This window comes from Adelges cooleyi, unplaced genomic scaffold (genome assembly GCF_023614345.1).
Source record: "Adelges cooleyi isolate 19-005CV unplaced genomic scaffold, UGA_ACOO_1.1 ACOO_flye_CR_arks_rails_tigmint_CR_PRNA_23, whole genome shotgun sequence".
In the NCBI taxonomy this organism is placed as follows: domain Eukaryota; kingdom Metazoa; phylum Arthropoda; class Insecta; order Hemiptera; family Adelgidae; genus Adelges; species Adelges cooleyi.
This window is the reverse complement of record NW_026095893.1, coordinates 18,239,696-18,258,829: the sequence shown is the minus strand read 5'-3', so window position 1 is coordinate 18,258,829 and position 19,134 is coordinate 18,239,696. Positions and strand designations below refer to the sequence as shown.

Below are 19,134 nucleotides of genomic sequence, written 5' to 3'. Positions count from 1 at the left end.
ACCTAGAAACTGACTACGACCTAAGTGTAAATTTACCCTATTTTTGGGGGTTTTCCTTAATAAAAAAAAAATTTGACTACAGATTTTTGAGAAAATTGTATATGCTATACTCGTAGTTCCATTTTAGACCTACCTTCGGCCTAATGTTCAGATGTGAATCTTTAAGACTTTGCTTGAAAAAGTAAAATAAAGAAAAAATTTCTATCCCTTTTAAGGGAAAGGGTTTATGATATTTTTTTGGTTTGTTAATGTTTATCGATAGTACTAAGTTTGAAGAACAATTCATATAAATTTGGAACATTTTCCACTACATTTCAAAAAAGTTATAGAGCATCGTAATTTTAAGTTGAAATATTTGTAAATTTTTTGGGTGTTTTTCTCGATTTCGATGCGGAAGTGGTGACTTCTTTAAATGTTTGGCCCATTAGAGTACCTTCCAGGTATGATTTCTGATCTATAGAGTTGCTACACGAAGAAATCGGTTCGGCGGTTTACGAGATATCGTGAGTCCAGACACAAAAATAAAAAATAAAAACACATCATTGTAAAAACAATACCTTCTCAGCTCCGCATCTAAGCTAAACAATTTTATCCAAAGTCATAAACATGTGATTTCCATCGCATCATCAGTCCGTCTGTCGATTTCATATTTTTTTAATAACAAGAATAACTGTTATATTACTATATCGCTCGCACAAACAGAGACACACATTATAATACCCGCGGCACGGTTACCAATTAAAAAAAAAAACCACTCTTGCCAATCGATTGTCCGAATGTGATTAATCCAATTAATATCACTGTCGATATTGTCATACGCCACGTTTATATTATGTATATATGTATACATTTAATAATAATTACCAACTTATTGCGCTTATTGTGTTTATTATTATCGGTATTGTTATAACGTGGTATCGATCATCGTTGGCGTCTTACATTTTTCCCATATGGTAGTTTCTAATCGGCATCGACAGAACTAGATTTTCTAATGTCTTGTCCATGAACAATAATAGCAGGTAATAATAATATAGCATATGTGTTTCTATCCAAAGGCACTACGCTGTATCTAATTCAGCTGATGTAATTATGCGATGTACTGCTTTGTAATCACTCAAAAGTAATAAAACGCACAAAACGAATTATTTGCATAGGAAATTAGAGACTTTTTTTTTATGTTACATTCAAATGTCGATAAAAACAATAAACATAAATGTAATTTTTTCAATAATTTAATACTTTCACCTCTCCCGTGAATGTATATATAATAATCGCTTAAACACTTCCTAAAAAATATGCTACGTTTAAATAAATAAATTTCATATTTTTTTTTTGTTTCATTTAAAGTATAAATATGTCATCCCGAAATTAGATAAATTATATCGAAGAAAATATTTCGGCGGTAGAAAGTGTGAGAAATGGATTATTAAGTGTTTTTTTTTTTTGTGAAGTAATAAAATACAATAAAATTTGTCGGTATTAACAAACGCTGTATCTTCTTTTTATTTTACACCTTTTATTATACAAACGGGTTCAGCTTAATAGATATAAGTTTTATTGTTTTTTTTTTTTAACATCTTTATAGCCCCAATCGAATTAGATCGAGCGAACTTAACTCGAAAGTAAATTTACAAAGTTGTCAAAAATTACAAGTTGTAATTTGGAAAGTGTAAATTCAATTTATACTAATTTAACTGACTCGGTAACTGTTGAAAAGTAATAATTGTAACATTTGACGTTAGTATCGAACAATTTTTCTTTAAATTTTGTGTATTTCGGTGTTATTTAATTATTATCAAACGTGTGGTCGGTTAATGTTTTTAATTAAAAATATGAAGAAAAAAAAAACCCAAACAAAAGCAGAAGATTTTTGTGGGTTATTTTACTGACGGTTTTCTCCATCACCTCTGGAGGCCTTATTATTTACTTTTTTTCTTTAAACAAAACGACTTTCACGCCAGACGACATCGCGAATCACCTTCGTTTGGTAGTTTGTGTAGAAAAAGTTAAAATTGTTTAAATATAATATTAAATTTTAGTCTTTAGGCGTAGGTGTAATATTGTTCGGGTTTTCAGGTTATTGTCGCTTTAGTTTGGACAGCATAATATTATTATAAAATAACGGCGGCGGGCAATTGCATGAAATCGATTCCAGCGACCTTGACACGGTTGCTGTTGTTGTTGTGTACACTATCTCATCGTTTGGACCGTTTGCCGGCGGATCTTCTTGTCTGATTTATGCGCACAATCATACACACTATTTCTCTCAGACGACCGCGACGCAGCGATTATTATTGGTGCGGATAAAATCATCTAAACGTTTGCACGAACTAGATATTATTATTTAATCTCGGGCACACACACACAATAAAACGAAAATCCTCCGTTCACCTCCTCTCGTTAGCGCCCCGTGGCGCCGTCTTGGTTCCCACATGAGCAAGGTCAAGTCGGACATGAATTCGTTCGCATCTCCACCGCGGTGAATCAAACCGCTATAGTCCGGTTTAGTAAAACAAACTGGCAATCGTCAAAGATATATTTTAATGAAGCGTTAATTTTAATAAGCAATTAGGAAACGACAAACAGACATTATGCGAGTAATGGAATGAACGGAGGGCAGAACACTGGAACAGGAATATGTGAGGCATCACATGGCAAAAGGACCAGTGGGAAGAGTAGGTACTTTGTGGAGAGGTGATAGGAATGCCCAGGAAGAGGAGATCGTATAGAGATTTGCTAGTCCACAATTGATAATTATTGGTTTTTAATCCACCCCATTGGGGTCTCAGGGTTAGGGTCACCCGTCACGAGCCGTTTGTTCTGATAATAAAATATAATATAATAGTAATACAAGATAATTAAGTACCTATACCGGTCCAGATTCGATTACTCCGCCGTGACCTATCGATTACATCCAAACAGCACCGCCGCAGACGCCATTACCGTTATTAGCATAGTATTTTTTTTTTTAAATTTATTATATTGGTCAGCCCAGCGACAACGCCGCACACAAAACAAGTGCTTTCACCGGTTTCGGTTTTTTTTATTATTTATTTTTTTATATCATTGTGTACACAATCCGAATGCCGTCGGACGCGTTCGCCTGTCCGTAACTAATATGTTAATAATAATATAATCGCATATAAATTTTAAGCTGGGAAAAAAAAAATTAAGCGATTCAATGTCACGGTCGTTAATCATCCCGTCGAAATTATATCTCATCGACATGGCTCTGATGGCATATTCAGCCGCGGCTGTGGCTTGTATAAAAAAAATACAATAATAAAATATAGGTATTACAATATTGATGGACAATACAGTGGCTTGATTACCGGCGGAATGCTTGGTGATTTTCGTCGGGGTTAACCTACACACTAGCGGGAATGGACGTGACTTTCTCGAATGAATAATGATCATAATATTATTATTGTGTGTTTATAAAACCAACAATTGTGGATTTTCGCTGCGATAGCTACCGACAACACCGGCGCGCGTTAAAGTCTCTTTGATCCGAAAAGCCAACCGCGGTTGCCAAGCACTTTGGATCAAATTTGTTAGTACGCTTCCACCTACCTATTGCCGTTGTTATGGCTAAAAAGGGTATCAGTATCATTAGTGCAATGATGGGAACGAGAGAACACAGAAGAAAAGCTCTATGCAGCTATTGCATGCTGGTCTTATCTCGTTTAAGCTGGTCTGTAAAAGCTGCGGTCAGCCATTTGTACACCATGTGACTCTATCGTACGCAGGTACAACATAACGTGCATAATCCAACATGCTGGGCCATGGTGTATAGTAAATAGAATTACTAGAATAACATACACACGGTTGGTGCGGTGTGCTGGACAACGCGGAAAGTGAAAAACAATTTTCTGCCAACGTGCATTCTTTAATAATAATAATAATATGGTGAATGCACTTTTCGCTTATATCGAACGTTGCGCCGGGATTTAAGTACATGATGATCGTAGAAATCATATCTATAAAATGCTTGTATATAATAGTACAATATAATATTATACATGTGTCGCCCAGTGAGTGGAATCACACAATTTAAGATAAACGAAATCGACAGCTCTGTCTCTTTACTTTGTAGATTACCTACAAAAAAAAAAAAAAATACTATAACACACGTCTTGGTCACTTAATACGTTTCAGAATGGTTAGCTAATATCTTCAGTGAAATTGATTTAGTTTATAATAGCTTTACTTTTTCTAAGATTAAAAAAAAATATCTACACGGCATTTTAATTCCTAAACCTTATTCAATTTGTATAGAAACTATCACCTCTTACAATCATTGGTGAATTTCCCAAATTCAATTAGGATTTCCGGTTTTTATATTCATATATAATGGTAAAATTGGTACGATACATGATTCTAAAAATAGACATTTAAATTGAAGGAAATGTTATACAATTTACAATCTAAATCAACGTTTCATATACTTACAAACTGTGTAAACTAAAAGTTGTTCATTAAGAGTAAAAGTTCTTACAGAACACATTTTAAATACAATATAAGTTAATACTGCCTTACAATAGCGGTTTAACAGTTTATTTCAATAATTGTTTATGTACATAGTATAAAGAGTACATAAATAATGTATGCACAGAATAATTACATTCCATTCTAGACTCTTGACTGAAATGAGTGCGTTTAAAATAATTCTATTGTTAGCTGCTATCGTCTCGGCCATTATATTATAAAGATATGGATTACTGATTAGCCACACTAAACGTTGTGATGTTGAAATACCATCAAGAGATCATTGTCTGAAATTGGCAGGAAACGATATGTAAAAATAACGCGATAACCTTCAGCACAATTCAATTGAATTTTGTTCGTTTTAATTCCAACCGAATACAACAATAATATGAACTTGGTGCGTTTTTACATAACCGATGTACTCGGCCAGCTCAAGTGGGACGTTAATACATTACTCAACTTGCACTGATGTTTCTAATTCAATATACTACTTTGGGGGGGGGTTAAAGAATCTGTTGCGGTCGACTGCCAATTCGAAGGTATTATCATACAATATGTTATGTTAGTTAATGAATATTTATAAACGGATACAATTATTGCACCTAATTGTATCGAGTGGCAACCGCATAGAGAGATGTAATCTCTAATATTTCAGCCTATTCATTTTTTTTAAATAACGCATTATGACCGCAACAACTTGGTTTGTACACCAAAAAAATTAAAGTTTAAATTTTATGATAACATGTTATGGACAAACGCTGTGACTTTAAATATTACACAAAATTTGGTCATGTCACAAAGGTTATTTTCAATAACGATATGTAACTATTTTACTATTGTGAAAAAGTATCACTGTGTGTGGCAATAGAGTATATAGTTGATTTTATTGGATCCATACAAGTTTAATAATTTTACCATATTAATAGGCGCCGACAGACTGGCAATCGGCAATGATGAAAAAACCAATCGGTCGATAGTAAAATTATTTTTCACTCGCACGTTATAGATACATACACATTATAATGTTGTACCTAATGATTTTATTCTACCGGTAATGGCGTTTTCATTATTTCACATTTGAATCATAACACTGATAGTACCTAATATCACCTATATTAGTAGGTATCCGAGTCTCAACAAAATTATCAATAATTGGTTCACCCTGCATTTCACCATAATATGTTATATTAAATTGCATATGTTAATATAAAAATATACAGTGTGATCAACGTTTGTCAGGTTATTAATTTATTGTGTAATTTTTTTTTATTTTCAGTTTGTGCCGTTGTTGGAGTGACGGGATCCGCTGCGAAAAACGCCGGCCAGGTAAATAATAATTACATTGTTCAGCTATTTTTTTTATTACTCCACAAACCAATATTGCTCTGTTTATCAACTAACTAATAATATATCTATGTCTAGTTAATACATCTGTTGTGTATGTGTACAGCAAATGATGCAAAAACAGTAATGATTTGTACCTCATAATGTTTAGGTGCAGTGATAATTTCAGCCGAGTACACAAATAACTACCGCACAATTTATTTAGTAGTTTTCACTTGTATGTTTGCATACTTATAAAGAATCAGACTGATAAATTATTGCAGACTGAAGTCATTTTAGTTTGACCAGCAAGTTGACTGACTCGTATGTAAATCTCTTAAAATTGTTTGAACCGTTTCAATCAAATAATGTCCAGCTAATTAGTTAAGCTACCCATTATGAACCTCCTACATTTTCTTAATAGTAAGAAAAAGCAGGTAAAAATTGATTTATTACAAGGTTTTAATAATATAAATTGTAATTAGAGCGTCCAATCTTGTAAAACAATAAGTCAAATGAAAATTACTGAAATCATTAAATATACAGTGTAATTCATCTGATGTAAGACACTGGATTTTTTGGAAAATATTAATATTTTGATAATTACGTTTTCCCTATATTTATAGGTACAAATTTCACTATATTTATCAATACTTTGATAATGCTTATTAGTCATCCCTTATACGTATGGACCTTAGTCTATATTTTCGTTCAGATAATTTCCAATGCTTCCAAGTGTTGTTTTGCACTTTTTGATCACTCAAAATCAACGTTTCAGTAGTACAGGTGCCGTACAACTAACTAGGGTAGACTAAAAAGATGTTTATTTTTTGAAAAACCAAACAGATGATACTTGAGTTTGCCATTTATATATGTGTATTTCTACAGTTTATTCATATTTTTCATTTACCATGGTCGTTCACGGCGCCTGAAATGAACACAAACGGTTAACTAAGTATTTTGACAGCTGTTGAAAACAGACACACACACCTCGTCGTACAACACGGTCATTTTTTCTTCGACTTCTCTGGCCAGTGCTTCGAAATTTGCTTCCTCGAAAAACGGCTCTTTGCCCGCGGTCAGGGCTAGTTTCTTGGTGTCTTCGGCCAGCAGTTGGAAATCCTCATCCCTTAACGCTCTTTTGCTTATTACCTGTTGCACTATTTCCCGGGTTTGCGGGTTACCGTCGTAAACGAACGGGTCGGCATTATTGGAGTTGAACTGTGCCAACACAATCAAAATTTTGCAATATTTCCAAATAATATACCAACACTTACCAGAGGCATTGCCAGCTGTTCTCCGGGTTCGTCGTACGCCATCGTGTTGCTGGTGTTCTCTCGCGGACGGACAATCCGGTTTGCCGGTGGTTTATCGCCGACCTGAGAGATGTTTCCGTCGAAAAAAAAAAAAAATGACACACCTACAGAATACACCAACAACGGGGTGGTAATACTTACAAAAAGTTTGTACAGCAACACCAGTATTACGCACGAGTAAACATAAATCCAAGACACAAACGCCAACGACATGCTGACAAAAGCAGTGCCGACTTGATTAGGAGGTATTCGGTCGTTAAATAATAAAAATAATCAACTCTATACTGTTTGTTTTGAATTGCCTGGACAACAGTGTATTAAACACCGTTCGGTATGATTACAGCTATCGATAGTATAATTTAAACAAATTGAACCAAACTAAAAATCGGTCGATGGCTTCTGACCGCTCTTGGAACGAGTGGTTCAAATTGTGCAACGCTTTGTTCACTGTCATCGACTCGCCGCCCATTAACAGCCGTATTAGTAGTTTCCTCGGCGAATCCGTTGCATAGCCATTGTCTCGAAGACTATCCATTAAAACTGCATAGATCATTTTTAACTAAAAAAAATACCACTCCATTATTCGATCACATTAGCGGAAGCCCACACGATAGACTATAGAATAACTTGTAATTTTTTTTTTCTATGTGTTCACAACGAGGCCGTTATGCAATTATAACATAATATTTTGTTTCCTCAGAACCGTCATTGCTGTAGATATTTTGCCGCGGTACTTTCTTTTATTCGGCTCCGCTTGAAACAATAACTCAAACGGAATTCGTTTTTAACAGTTTGCAGATGCCAGCAATGATGATGGACGATGGCACCGGTTAACAAATGGACACGTGGTCATCACATCTCACTGTTGCGCGTTTGGGACACTGCACAAAGATGTTAACATTTCGAACAACCCAAGACTATTGTAAAAATCTCTGACCTTTAGATGATGCACGCTAGTCGATTCTCCAAAGTCTCAACACTTAGGATAGGTCGGTGGGACACGGTTAAAATATACCGATGGTCTGTTTAATGGATTATCTCTCTCTTCGGAGCAAGGCTATGCTACTGGTCTTTAGCATTTTTGTTTCGGTGTCTTGTAATTCGTACAGCTAGCGACGCTCTGTAGATGTTGTTGGTCTTCTGTATGTCGTATCAGGTGTCCGAAAAATGTCGCTATGTTTTTTTCTAAAGCCTTTTAGGGCACACGACTGTTGTGATGCGGGCAACAGGAAACGGATAGTTAAATAATGACAGGACAACGTAATCAGCTGTAGAGGAGTAGGTAATGAGAATAATAATTACAATTGGAACGGTCTAGCGTTAATTTTTTTATTGTTTCGCTATTAATTGGTCTGAGACGAATCCGCGGCGTAACGTCTCCAAACGCGTCTCTCGTATTTAAGTACAATACGATTCTCCCATACGGATTGTTATTGTTATTATGCAACAATAACCGGGTTATGCGATTATGTCGGTCAACGATGGTAATAATAATAATGTTGTTATAATATTATTATTACTCCACACGACCCGGGCCGGCGATGATCTATTGTGTTGTCCGAGCACCTCTCTTTTTCTATATCAGCTCCTTCGTGGCGCACTACATTGAAATATGTGTTGGTTGTTTTTTTTTTTTTTTCACATTTCATACATTGTAATTTTTCACACGTTTTTGCCGGGTTTTTTTTTTTTTTGCTAACGACCGTCCGGCGTGATTACCTCAGACCCAGTGGGCAAGAGACCACCACTATACGAACCGTGTCTCGGAAGTAACAATAGTAATAATTATTATTATTAACATTATTATTGCCATCATCATGTAATTAGTTGATCCACCGGCACAGTGCAATCGTCATTGTTTCGCGGTTTTTATCATGAGAACTGTACTCTCAATACTATAAAAAAAAAGTCTGGGAAACATTATGCACGTTATGGTATTGTGATAGGGATTGAAAGCATTTTTGTTTTTGTTTTATATAGCCTTTATTGGCTAAATATTTCAGCTCAACGATTACATAGTTACGATTACAAACTAAAATAAGAACAAAATGTTATGTTATGCATTTTGAAACGATAAAATATATTGACACTGCAACGAACCGTGGGTGTCGTCCCAAAAAGGCATAACTTGACATTGAAAATCTTTTTTTTTACTAATACAATTGTCTGGTAGCTATAACGAATAGTGTACATTGTGGCTTGGTAACGTTTTCAATCCAATTTCATTTTTTATTATATTTGAAAAATCAATAAAAAAACTTTCAACTTAAATCCGAGTACTTTTGAGAATATATTGTTTGAAGTAGAAATTTAAGTTTTTCTACAAAAATAGGGTCAGTATGAGTTATAAAAGTTGAAAAAAAAACTTACATATAATATTTATATTATTATAGTTCAGAAATTGTTTTATAATTTTTGTTGACTGAGTATACTAGTAATATATAATAATGGACAACACATTTGATGAGGAACTTGTTTATTATTATTATTGAGTATTTAGAAAACAATAAAAATGACAACTTCGAGAACTCTTTATTAGGTAAACAGAAGTTATTTCATGTAGGTAAATTAGGTAAAAAGGAATGGCATAGACTTGCATTATAGGTTCAAATATCATAATTTATTGTATTTTCTAATTTAGATAATATCATTATTATGTCTTGCCTGTTCTGAGTGTAACAATGGAAATAATTCTTATCACTACCTACCCTTTTTTTTAGGCTTTCAAAATAGAGAAAAATATTTTAATGACCGCTAAACAATGTGTTTACAAAAAATTATACATAAATTATTTATATAAACCGAAACGTTAAAAGAAAGTAAAATTGAATGCCAAATAATAACACAAACTGACAAATTGAAAAATACAATCACTTATCAGTTATCACATATTTTAATAACCAATGAAAACGTTGGAATCGAGGTAAGGTTAGGTTAGGTAAACAATACCTCATCGAAGTGTATTATACTAATTTTACTATTCTCAATACTTTGAAGTGCTATTTATAATTCAGCAGACTAAACTATACGAGTACTGCTAGTTGTTCGAAGATTGCTTTCAAAATCATAAACACTATTACTGTTATATTTTAAGATTTTTCCCCCGAACCCGAACCTCAACATTTTCAAATGCCTGTCTAGGAATATCAAGCATTTAAATTATACAGTGTGGTCATTTTAACTTGGATCACTCAATATCTCATACGGTTTAATAAGAAATCGGTCGATGACCGGTTTTGGATGACTATTTTTAAAGCTATAAGAGTTTGAAACTTAGGAAAAATAATATTACACATCCTACCCTAAACTTCAAAAGTTTTGAAAATAGTCATTCAAAACTGGCTATCAGTTTCTTTTAACGTTGCGGTTTCTATAAGTAATTTATGTATAATTTTTATAACACATTGTTTAGTGGTCATTAAAATATTTTTTTCTATTTTGAAAGCCTAAAAAAAAGTATTGGGTTATAAGAATTATTTCCATTGTTACACTCAGAACAGGCAAGACATAATAATGATATTATCTAAATTAGAAAATACAATAAATTATGATATTTGAACCTATAATCCAAGTCTATGCCATTCCTTTTTACCTAATTTACCTACACAAAAATAACTTCTACTTACTTAATAATGAGTTCTCGAAGTTGTCATTTCTATTGTTTTCTAAATACTCAATAATAATAATAATAAAGAAATTCCTCATCAAATGTGTTGATCATTATTATAATATATTACTAGTATACTCAGTCAATAAAAATTATTAAATAATTTCTGAACTATAATAATATAAATATTATATTTAAGTACTAAAATACATTTTAACAGTGTTAAAATTATTACCATGCGAGTAGTAGAAATAAAATCAGTTTTTTTTTTGGTTCTATTACCTTCCAGTCAAATTTTTCAGTACATAATTTATACAAAGTTAATGAAACGTACGCGTTACCGTTTTAAGTTTTAAAAGTTGGTATAAGAATAATTATTTAGTTTGGGAAGGGGTTGGGAAAATTGAGATCACATTTTATTTTTAAAAAAAAACCTCTTTATTAATCAAACCCAATGGGTTATTGAGCGGTTCGCGATAACATGATCACCCTGTTTATATATATATATATTTTTTTTAATTTCTGCGTGACATTTACTATCGTAACAAACTTGAGACCGGAAAAGATCTTTAACCTCAAGTGCTCGAGCAAGTACTACAAGAAGGTATGTGCTGAAGATGTACATAGAATGGAAAAACCCGATAAGCCTCGCCGGTGTGCTAATAATAATGCGGTTCGTGTGAAACGGTAGTTTCCCCGGTGTGTATAAGAAATAATATTATATTATGTTATCTACACAGAACATATTTTATTATACAGTGTGTTCACACACAGAGTGTTATTAACCAGGGAACATTATGTGTATTCAATTAGGCGTTTCACGCGAGCCATAATTTGGCCCTCTTAAAAAAAAAACCACAAGAGCGATAATTTGACAAAAAAAATCATTAAATGCAGTGCTTATGACCATATCGGACGTGGGTTTCCTGTCCGGCACACACAACTGCCTATGATAATAATTCAATTATTATAATAATGTCAACAACAGAGGTCGGCAGAGCACAATACTTGGGTATTTTTTTTTAATAATAATAATTAGAAATAATTTTCGCATAATTTCGTGGTTTTTTTGTCTCCTTAACAATATTTTTTTTTGGTACTTTCGAGCTGCCGAAAGTTATGGAAAACGCAAACGATTATTTGCATAATATGATATTTATAATAATAATAATTGGATTGGTAAAAAAAAAACGCGCCGTTTTTAAGTGCTGACAAACGAAAATATAAAAATTTACTCGAAGAAATGGCCGCGCCTTTATGGATTTTAAAAATAGATTGGCAAATATATATGAACATGATATGAAAAATAAAACATTAAAGTACATTCGCTCAACGGTGAGGTTGGTTCAATCGAATTGCAAATTTCAGATTGAGTCAGCAAATTCAACAACTTTGTAGGTCTACTACAAAAGTAGAACTACTGCGAAATCATCTAACGCTTAAGTTTCACTCACTGCAAGTCTATTAGCGAAATCGTTTAAGCCCATAACGATTATTATACAGTCATAGGCTTTTTAACCGTAAGTAGTGTATCGAAGAAATCTCTTGAAACCAACGCGTTTTAATGGCCGGCCTTGAACGGATAAGTACTTCGAACTGTCATTTTGACGTTTGCCTTTATAAAATTATTTTTATACACCTGTATCTCCTCCGCACGTGCCATTGGAATAGGTGTAGTATTTCTTTTTATGGGATTTTTTTTTGTTTTTAATGGCAATTTTCGAGGACAGCGTTTGGAACCGAGTAAAAGTTTACCGGATAAAAATAACATTATTATAGCATAGGACCACGTGTTCGTGAGAGGTCTCCCTCTGCCGCATGCGGTCGTCGTCGTCGGTAGTGTAATATATTTTTCCTTAACAAACTCGGTTCCCATCGGACCGTCTTATACCTTCTCTCGGCCGGGCTGAAGAAATATCGGTTTGTCGTGACCGAAAAACCACCTGGCGGCACGAAATCGTCCGAAAACGGCCGTGGCTGTGCGGTGTCGATTCAAGTTCGATCGGTTCGCTTCTACCCGTTCCACCGACCCGTGTAACGCAAATTTATATAATAACAGAACATCACGTCTTTGCCTAAATACTCGCCAGTTCAATATCCCTCTGTGCTGCTGTTCTTTCAATTCTGTCACCACTGACAACGTGCTGTTTTCAGGCGAAATTGTCGATAAAGAGCACCGACGACTTGCCGCAAGTGGCCGAAGCGCTGAGAGCGGCCACGTACTTGGAAGACTTTGACGATGTGGAAAAGAACTACAGCGAGCAGCGGCAAAGTCTCAAGAGGATACCCAGGAAGTTGCAGAGCGCGACCAACGAGGATTTTCAATCTTATCAAGGTAATCACAGGATCTATAATTGGGGTTGGTACGTTTGTGTAACGATTGTAATATACTCACATTTTACCTCTAGGCGTGATGGGTCGTCCGGGCGTAGACTTTCCCATACTGTCTTCGATTCCGCACACCGAGTTCAGCTGCAAGAAAGTGAAAAAACCGGGCTACTACGCAGACTTGGAGACCGATTGCCAGGTAAGATCGTCATGGTCGGCCGTCGCAGGGTTAAGGAAGACACTCTCCAAAATACCTAATGGTATAAATTTCGGTTGTAATTTTTGCTTTGTTTTCATTACACAGGTATTCCACATATGCGACAACGGAAGGAAGGTTTCGTTTTTGTGTCCTAACGGTACGATTTTCCGGCAGTCTCATTTGATATGCGACTGGTGGTTCCGGGTGGATTGCGAACGGTCAATAGAGCAGTACGAAGAGAGCGCAGAGCTGCTGGCTGCCGACCAAAGAGGTTTCAAACAGCGAACTGAGGCGCAGTCGAAATCAATGCTGAGAGTGCAAACCACACTGCCCACGAATAGCGTTACTGTGACCGAGCGTTCGTTCGGGCCAAGTACTACGGTTTTCAATTCGGAATCAAGATTACCGCAGAATCAGGGTGGTTATTTTGGCGATTCGCTGAAAGGAGAAAATCAAGTACCCGCCGAATCCGGTTCGATCGTCGGCGGTAACAACTACCAGGCAAGTTTCAATAGCTATTATTCAAAGTCCAACGTGCCCGCGAACAATTGGTACAACAATGCTAACCCACAGCCTGCCGTATACCAAGTACCGTCTTCCACCGTTCAACCCCAGTGGAACAATTTCAATAATTTTAAATCTGTAAACTATCAAACGCCGTCCACGACCGTTCAACCGAACTGGAATCAGGGATTCTATAGTAACAATAACAATAATAACTTCCAAACGCAAATCACAACTGCGCAATCACCTTGGACTCAAAACGCCAACGACGGCTTCCAATCTGGCGTTTACCAAACTCCATCGACAACCGCAGCACAACCTTTCTGGAAGTATAACGCCAATAGCGGATTGCAGTCTGTAAATTATAACGCACAGCCTACTTCCACGGTAAACCCAGCTGTCAACCAAGACAACGGCAATTACTATCAACAAGGATACCATTCTCAATTCACTACAGCCGGCCAATCGAACTGGAACCAAGCAAGCAGCTTCCAACCTGCTTATCAGTCACAACCGACCACTGCGTCGTCGCAAGTCAGCAACAACTGGAGTCAAGGCGCCAACAACTTGCCGACGAATAACGGATACCAGTCGCCCAGTCCGGCGGTTACCAACGGAAAATGGGACCAAAGCTCTGGTAACGTGCCGACCAGCCAAAACCAACCGACCGTTAGCGCAACGGCGACCCAATCGAATTGGAATCAACAAACGGGTCCGGTACAGCCGACGTATCAAACCGAACAGTCGTACCAACCACCCACTACCACATCTTTGCCGTCGTCATACACCGAACAAACCGTCGCGGCCAGAGAGAGTCAACAGCCGGCGGAATCTTCTTCGTTTGTCGCAAATCAAAATTCAGGCTATTACGGTTTCCAACCCGAAAATCACAACACACAAGCCAATCAACCGGTGACAACCGAGTTCCAACAGTCGTCGGACAACGGTGTGGTCAGCACAACCGCCGTTTTCGACTACACGACCACCGTGTACAACTCGACCGAGTCACCGTCCGGCGAGACTCTCATACCGAACATGGTCAACTCCCTGCAGACCCTGACGGACAACAGCCTGTACGACAACGCGGACGGCCAAAACAATTACCAGCAACAGCGAAACACCGACGAAGAGCTCAATTCCGTGGCTTTGTACTTCAACAACGGCTCGCCGCAGACCACCACCGTGACCAGCGCCACCAAGTCCGACGAAGCGGACTCGGTCGAAGAGACGACCACGTCCGTCGAGAACCTACAGCTGCCCGCGGTGCTGACGCAGACCACCAAGGAGGCTTATGACAAATTGTTTCCAAACGACACGCGCAAAGAGACCGCGACCGAGGCCGACAATAAGTCCGCCGTGGGCGAAATGGACGAAGCCAGCAAATCGGTGAACAACTTCGCTCAAAACTTGGTGCTGAACAGGTCTTCCGCCGAACTCAGGGAATTGGCCGCGGTTTTCACGCGCGCTCTGACCGCGTACCTAGACGACCCGGAAAACTTCCGCAAGATACTGTCCGAAGTGAGACCGACCGAACCTCCCGGCTCGAAATCCAGCACCGTCGAAGACCAAGAGGTGCTCGAGTTCTCGGACGACTCCAAGAACCGGCGAAGCAAAAAACCCGAACTCGCCGCCTCTACTACCACCGCGGCCACCACGTCGCCCATAAGCCTGGCTGCCGAAGTCAACGGCATAACGCAGGACCTAACCACTCTGGCCGATCTGTCTACCATCGTGCCTCAGTACACCACGTCGCCCCTGGTGGACATTACGTCCAACTACGCTGGGACTTCTGCTTCTTCGGGCAGTGTACAAGAGTATGCGCCACCAGCCGACAGTGAACAGCTGCAGACCGCCGGCAGCCAGTCGTTCTTCGCCAGCAGAGACAACGCCATCGTAGGCGTAGCCAAACCACTCAGTTCGGTCATCAACTCGTTAACGTGGACCGCGTCCCCCGCGTTGGGCAACGGCCAAGAAGACCGTTTCACTACTCAATCGCCCATTTACTTCACGACACCGTCGCCATTAGATTTAGAGACCACCGCTATCGTTCAGAGGGCCAAAGACATGTTCGGCCATCTGAACGAGACGGAAGCTGGCATTTTGATCAACGTCATGAAGACTGCTGAATCCAACGACACGGTTAAACGGTATGACATTATTCGATAAGTATTGTAAATAGAATAGATGATACGTGCAGAAGAGCAAGTGTTGAGAGCTACCATCTCAGCCTGTTCTCTCTCATTCACTCCACAGTTGATGCATTCCTTTAGACCCATCCTTGTGTATTCGTTAATTTATTACTTGTTCAACAGGTTGGTGCTGTTGTTGGTCAACGATCCGAACAAGGACAACGATCCGGAGCAGACCAGGAACAACATCATCGAAGCGTTGCTGGAAAACAGGAGCACCGAGACGGCGGCTTACTTGACCACCACCGCCACGCCAATTGGCAATCCCACGGATCCTGCACCTTCTGCCGACGTTTCGGCTATTCCGTTCGGTCAACGGCTCAAAGACGACGGCACTCCCGTCCAAAGCGGTCAGCAGCACAGGAAAGCCCGGAAAGGCACCAGGAGAAGAGTCGTGCACAGGAGTCGGTCGACCAGCACCACCACTACTACGCCGGCACCGACAACGTCGTCTTGGCAAGGGGCCAACGACATCGGTCCTGGCCTGAGCGACGAGTCCGACGCCAGAGCGGTTGAACTGCTGAAATCTTTATACTCAATCGCTTCCAAGTGGCCATAGACTTTTCGACTCGGCCCATTTGGTCGGTGTACTGCCCGTGTCATATATAAATGTGCGAATCAAATGTATTTTTTAAATTTAATTCTGTATATTACTATTATAATTTCGACGACGTTGCCTTTTAAATGGCAACAATAAGACACTCGCGAAAACGTCTAAAATATTGGATCGGCTATTGGTTCGATCGTTTTCGGACCCCTATCCACGTTGGCATTCGTCTAGACTATAAATCTGGTTAATATGCGATGCTATGGATCCAACCACAATCAGAAATCCTATTTGTAAATACAATTTCTCGTACAGTCGCTATATTTGAAATCCTAGTTCCACGATCACTGTCAACGTACTTGGCTGCTAATGAAAATTTACCATCAGATTCGTCCGTCCTAAATTGTAATACAAATATGGTCAACTCTGAAAAAAACTTTGTATACATAAAGATATATTATGATGTAACGTATTGCCCTACCAGTTTTTTTCCAGCTCGGTTTTCCTGCGAAATAGATGATTGTCACTAGGCTCCAATAGAATGGGGTTCATATGTAAATCGCCATTCTCGATGCATATTTAGTACTTAATTAGAATATTGTAACATTATTATGTTCAAGAGCACACCATGTCTATTGACTCTAGTCCTCGGCGAATCGTTATGTTAATATTGTAGCCTTAAGGTTTTGTTCTAATTTTAATTTTGCTCATATATCAAAAGTAGACTACCAGCTGTAAAACGTCTTATTCGATATTTATGTTTAAATTAAAAACAACAATAATAGTATGTTACTATTGTTGTGCTATGTAAATTGTACTTAAAAATTATTATATATTTTATCTTTAAATGTTTTTATTTTTCATTCTGATATTGTTTAAAACAAAAAAAAATTGTTAAACGATAACAACATTATGCAATGATTCTGAATGCTTCATTAACTGTTTATTTTCTATAATATTATACAGCCCAAATACTTATATATTATAATAATCTTATTCTATGTTTATGTCTTACTCGTGTACCATTTAAGTTTTATTACAAGCCATGTAGGTGTATTATCATATAACTATTGTGTACATTTTATATTAATTGTAAATAAAAACTGTTGTATTATTGTGTGTACTCGATTATTGTCAGTTAATTAGAATTATTTCAATGCGATTTCGATAACTTACCGAGTAACCATTAACGTTTTTCTGAACTTTGTAATATAATATTATATTATATAATAATAAAGAAAAATTGTATTCAATTAAAAGGAGACCGAGTTTACAGTTTAATCTGATTTATTAACTATCAAAATAAGTCGAAACCGCTAAACTGATTTAGTGGTGGAAAAATTAGCTAAATAATATCACCTTATAAAGTACATAATTTAATCCAGGGGATATCCATTAAATACATATTATGGATCCAGTGGATGATCATATTCCCCGTTGTAATAATATGATCATCTGAAATGGATCTCATTTTTCAAAAACGACATTACACACTTGTCACAATATTCAGAGCAATTTATCATAACACACAATTGTTATTAACTTGTAACTGCTCTTATTGCTTTTATGAGACGTTATACTTAAAAAAAATTAAAAAAAAAAAAAATTCAATATTTTTATATTTCGGATAAATGTTTTATTTTATTTATGATTTTATGATAATTTTCCACTAAAGGTTTAGCAGTAAAATACATTTTATTATTATTATAAATTGTCTGATAATTTTTTTTTTTTTGTAACCTTTATTTTTGAGTTTCGAATGCATCACATACTATATCCCGAATATAAGAACTTTTCAATTCTTCCAGAGACGTCGATATGGCTGCACTCTTTTTTTTTTCAGCGCATCTTTCCAACGTCAGGTTAGGGTATTGTCTTTGGCAAAATGATTTTAAAATTTCACCATACTTTTTCTTGTCTATACTTGTTGCTAAAAAAAAAAAAAATACAATTAGAATTAGAATTCAAATAATATCACAACCTATTGTTTTTACAAAACGTTATGTTTTTATTTATCTAAAAATTCGTGTACTTGGATCCGCCGCGAAGCAATCTTCAACGATCCCTAGATCATTGTCAGAACGATCACCGAAATAAGAGATTAACATGCCCACTGTTAGTATATGATCAGGTGCGGGATCCTTGCCGTTGTTCGCCCATTTTAAACAATCGTCGAACGACACTTGTACGACCTGAACATTATTTTTTTTGTCAATATAAAGTTTATATCCATAAAAAATTGCAAGTTCTTGTGGAAAAAATTTAACCTTGCACGTATAAATTACCTCTTCGTCAGTTTTCGGTGCAAGTACAGCTATAATAACACAGCTAGCAGCTACAATCGAATATATTACAACAATAGACAACTTGGAAATCATGCTGAAGTTAAAGTCTTTGTGTGACACAACGAATTGATTTCACCGTCAGTTAAACGAGTACATGTAAGTACAACAAAGTATATGACGGTGACTATTGAACTGTTCAGATGTAGCTATCTTTTGAATTGCATTTTTGCACAAGTTTATTATATTATACAAAAGTACACACGAGTACTGTTTGCTGTACAAAAACCGTACAAACATATCGGTTTGGTGTTTTTTTTTTTTTTTTTTTAGTTTAAAACGGTTTGGTTA

The 19,134-nt window shown here is 36.8% G+C and overlaps 2 protein-coding genes across 3 annotated transcripts in view; one reads left to right on the top strand and one right to left on the bottom strand.

Annotated features, from left to right (window-relative positions):
- Positions 1–16,855, top strand: part of LOC126835474 (uncharacterized) — a 39,480-nt gene extending 22,625 nt beyond the window's left edge. For both annotated transcript variants that reach the window (XM_050568096.1, XM_050568095.1), the window contains exons 3-7: positions 5,765–5,814; positions 12,889–13,069; positions 13,143–13,261; positions 13,367–15,912; positions 16,078–16,855. In XM_050568096.1, coding sequence (XP_050424053.1) covers positions 5,765–5,814; positions 12,889–13,069; positions 13,143–13,261; positions 13,367–15,912; positions 16,078–16,513 — 3,332 coding nt within the window. In that variant the 3' untranslated portion in view covers positions 16,514–16,855. The remainder of the gene's footprint in view (positions 1–5,764; positions 5,815–12,888; positions 13,070–13,142; positions 13,262–13,366; positions 15,913–16,077) is intronic.
- Positions 16,856–18,223: 1,368 nt separating this feature from the next.
- Positions 18,224–19,022, bottom strand: LOC126835975 (uncharacterized). The gene is made up of 3 exons (XM_050568885.1): positions 18,787–19,022; positions 18,534–18,693; positions 18,224–18,431 (listed from the first exon to the last, which is right to left on the bottom strand). Exons 1-3 carry the CDS (start codon positions 18,877–18,879, stop codon positions 18,244–18,246), a joined length of 441 nt encoding a protein of 146 aa, XP_050424842.1. The 5' UTR covers positions 18,880–19,022; the 3' UTR covers positions 18,224–18,243.
- Positions 19,023–19,134: the final 112 nt, after the last annotated feature.

Coding starts and splice junctions, on each gene's coding strand:
- LOC126835975 (XM_050568885.1), bottom strand. CDS start 18,879: ATGATTTCCAAGTTGTCTATTGTTGTAATATATTCGATTGTAGCTGCT. Junction 18,694..18,786: donor CACCGAAAACTGACGAAGAG/GTAATTTATACG, acceptor AATAATGTTCAG/GTCGTACAAGTGTCGTTCGA. Junction 18,432..18,533: donor TTGCTTCGCGGCGGATCCAA/GTACACGAATTT, acceptor TTTTTTTTTTAG/CAACAAGTATAGACAAGAAA.